Below are 3,162 nucleotides of genomic sequence, written 5' to 3'. Positions count from 1 at the left end.
GAGATCGGGTGGGGGGAGAGGCAGCGAGTGGGATTGTGGGGGGAGTGGCAGAGATCGGGTGAGAGAGAAGGAGAGAGGTAGCGTCTCTGCAAAAGATAAATAAGAGGAACAAAGAGGGAGATAGAGATAAGGAGGGAATGAGAGGAGACGTGCAATAGAGAAGAGATAAAGATGGGATGGGGGAGGAGACGTGGGTAGGTGGGAGAGAGCACCAAGTGTTTGGGCGGGAATTGAAGCAAAATCTCAACCATTGATGTGTATCACAATTGATCTGAGCCCTTAAAATGAAATGTATCTCTGATACATTTTACATATTTTCAAAATCCGTCATGCTTTATTATATAGATAAGTGATATTGTTCGATATAGAACTGACACTAATACTGACATCATTATTTAAAATTTAGCAACACCACAACCTCTCACTACAAAGCCAAATGATCAAAGAGAGATCAAAGGCCAGCAAAACTCTCGATTGTTTGATCGCCAACGTTGGTGTAGAAAAAATAGGCGAAATTAGAGTAAGTGAATGGGCGAGAGCGAAGAGGATGGTCTTTGTCAACGAGCTCTTGAGGCACTTCAATGGTTGCACCTTTTGTCGGTAGCAAGAACAAAACACATGAATACCTAACTTTGTTCCCTTTCATTATTACTTTGTGTTTTGCTGCATGAAGTCTTCCATTGCTCCATGCCTACCCACCACCAAATTTAATTTCATCAGAATTCCATTTCATTAAAAGAAAATCGAAGTGCACAAATGTGAAGAGAAATGATGAATTTTCACAACTATAAAGTATAAAATTTGAAACTCATCAAATCATAATTTAAATTCTTAAGATAAATGTACATATAAATGGATATGTGAAATAGCACTAAGATGAAAAGAGAGATAAAAATTGAATGGGAAATAACAATTAGTGAAAATAAAATAAAAGTTAGCGGTAAAAGGGAAAATCGTAAATAAATTTTAATAGAGACAATTTTAAAGGCATTTTAAAAAAGAAAAAGAGAAGTAGATAAACAAAATGCATTCATAAAACATAAATGTTAGCCATCTAAAACTACATTAAAAAATGAGACACTTAATTTGAATATCTAACATATAATTCATTTTTTACACACGTCTTTTTTTAAAAAGATACTTGTGTTCATAAAACGAGTATTGGTACTTGTACCTTAAACGAATCACCCACGAAGACCATAAAGGATCCGGTTGGAATTTTCACTTGAATCCACTCATTACCTTCTTTAGAAAGAACCTCAACACCTTGCACTTCATTTTCAGACAAAATGGTCAAGAAAATTCTATCAGTGTGAGGGATAAGAGTCATGCCTGCGGAGTCATTGCTTGGAGGAACTTTGTGTTTCAGTATACGAAAAGAGTTTGAACTGTTCTCCACCATGAATTGATAGTATCTCCCAATGCAGAAGCTCTCCAAAATCATTTTCATAATGATCCAGCTCAGGTCTTGCATCTTTGAGCTTGTTGAGTTGAGAACCTCACTATTCAAATTTAAAATCAATGATCAGTTTTTCATTATAAATTGCAATAAAAATTTGTTTTGTTTTGTTTTGTTTAGGAACTTTGAAAAGCTTAATAAACTAAAGCAAAATAGCAAAATTATTAAATAGTCACCTTGGGAGTATTACAAGGCGCTGTCTACATGATACTTTCAATAAATAAAAAATTGTAATTCACACTAAGAGTATTTTTGGTATATTGCCATTGCCAAATTATGGTAATGAATAGTAGAAAATTGATGAAAAACAATAATGATACTCCAATGGTTCAGCTGTTATTTTTGCCATTTTGGCACAGAAATTGATATTTTTATATGATCGGCCGAACGACTGGGCGGTCGTCTAGCCGATCGTCCAAAAATACTGATCGCCCGGCCGATTGTCTGAAAATTGATTAAAATAACATAATTAAAAAATATTTAAAATAAAAAAAAATTCTTAAACATTTTTAAATATTAAAAAAATAAATTCAAAAAATTTCAAAATACAACTCAAAACTAAAAAATTCAAAACGGAAAATACAGATCAAAACTCTTTTCAATACTTAAAACTCTTTTTAAAATTCAAAGTTCACAAAATCAAAATTCTTTTAAAAACTCATAATTAAATAAATTTTCTTTTTTCAATACTCAACTCACAACTCCATACTTAAATCACAATTCCACAATCAAATTATGATTCTAAAACTAAACCAAACAGATTAATGTTTCTAGTATTTTATTTTAGGGAAAAAAAAAAAACCTTCAAAACTCACCAGAAGCTAGGGCTTTCATGGGGCCACATGATATTTGTAAAGGCTCGAGCTTCTTCAAGCCGTGAAGCGCAATCGATGCGAAAGCTCTCATGGACAGGGTTGAAGGAGGAGCTCATGTACTTGTCATACTGGTTAGGGTCCTTATAATTGTCTTTAATCTCTTGAGGAAGATCAAACAGTGATTCCATGCCCATGAACATGTTTTCAAGTAGTTTCATTGGGATATCACTGTACTTCACCAAGAACCAACCATGGCTTTCACATGCCTCTCTAACTTTGTCACTCAAAACCCTCCATGCTTCACTGTCTTTCTCTAAGTCTAAAGCCCCATCAGAAAATTTAAGATATGGGATTCCAACCTCGAGTCCAGATCCCCTCCTTGAGCCCCCTCCTTCATTTCCTCCTTGCAGGGGATTTCGGGTCCACTTTGAGGCCCAGTTTTGATAATCCGAACCGTTCATATTTTTAGATTTATTCAATATATTATACCTGTAAAAAATCAAGTTGATCGGATATCAGAAAGTATGCGTTCAGAAAATTGGGACTACAAACTATTTTTTAATAAACAGTTTTCCGAACACATACTTTATGATATTCGATCAACTTGATTTTTTACAGGTATGATATGCTGAATAAATCTAAAAATATGAACGGTTCGGATTATCAAAACTGTGCCTCAAAGTGAACCCGAAGGCCCCTGCAAGGAGAGAATGAAGGAGGGGCTCAAGGGGAGGATCCCAATTCTCCAACCTCAGCCATCTCTTTCTCTCACTCAGAGTCCCCCTCTCTCTCTCTCTCTCTCTCTCTCTCTCTCTCTGTATTTCTCAAACTACCTTAAATCGATTAGGCATTAGGTGATTTGATATATATAACAAAAGAGCATTGATA

The 3,162-nt window shown here is 34.9% G+C and overlaps 1 protein-coding gene across 1 annotated transcript; it reads right to left on the bottom strand.

The window, feature by feature from the left end:
* Positions 1–451: 451 nt before the first annotated feature.
* On the bottom strand, positions 452–2,630 carry LOC114293979 (putative 2-oxoglutarate-dependent dioxygenase AOP1.2). The gene is made up of 3 exons (XM_028238087.2): positions 2,275–2,630; positions 1,175–1,502; positions 452–691 (listed from the first exon to the last, which is right to left on the bottom strand). Exons 1-3 carry the CDS (start codon positions 2,490–2,492, stop codon positions 452–454), a joined length of 786 nt encoding a protein of 261 aa, XP_028093888.2. The 5' UTR covers positions 2,493–2,630.
* Between the last annotated feature and the right edge of the window lie 532 nt (positions 2,631–3,162).

Source organism: Camellia sinensis, chromosome 13, assembly GCF_055761805.1.
Source record: "Camellia sinensis isolate YWXY chromosome 13, ASM5576180v1, whole genome shotgun sequence".
In the NCBI taxonomy this organism is placed as follows: domain Eukaryota; kingdom Viridiplantae; phylum Streptophyta; class Magnoliopsida; order Ericales; family Theaceae; genus Camellia; species Camellia sinensis.
The sequence above is the reverse complement of the archived record's forward strand: the minus strand, read 5'-3'. Positions and strand labels throughout refer to the sequence as shown.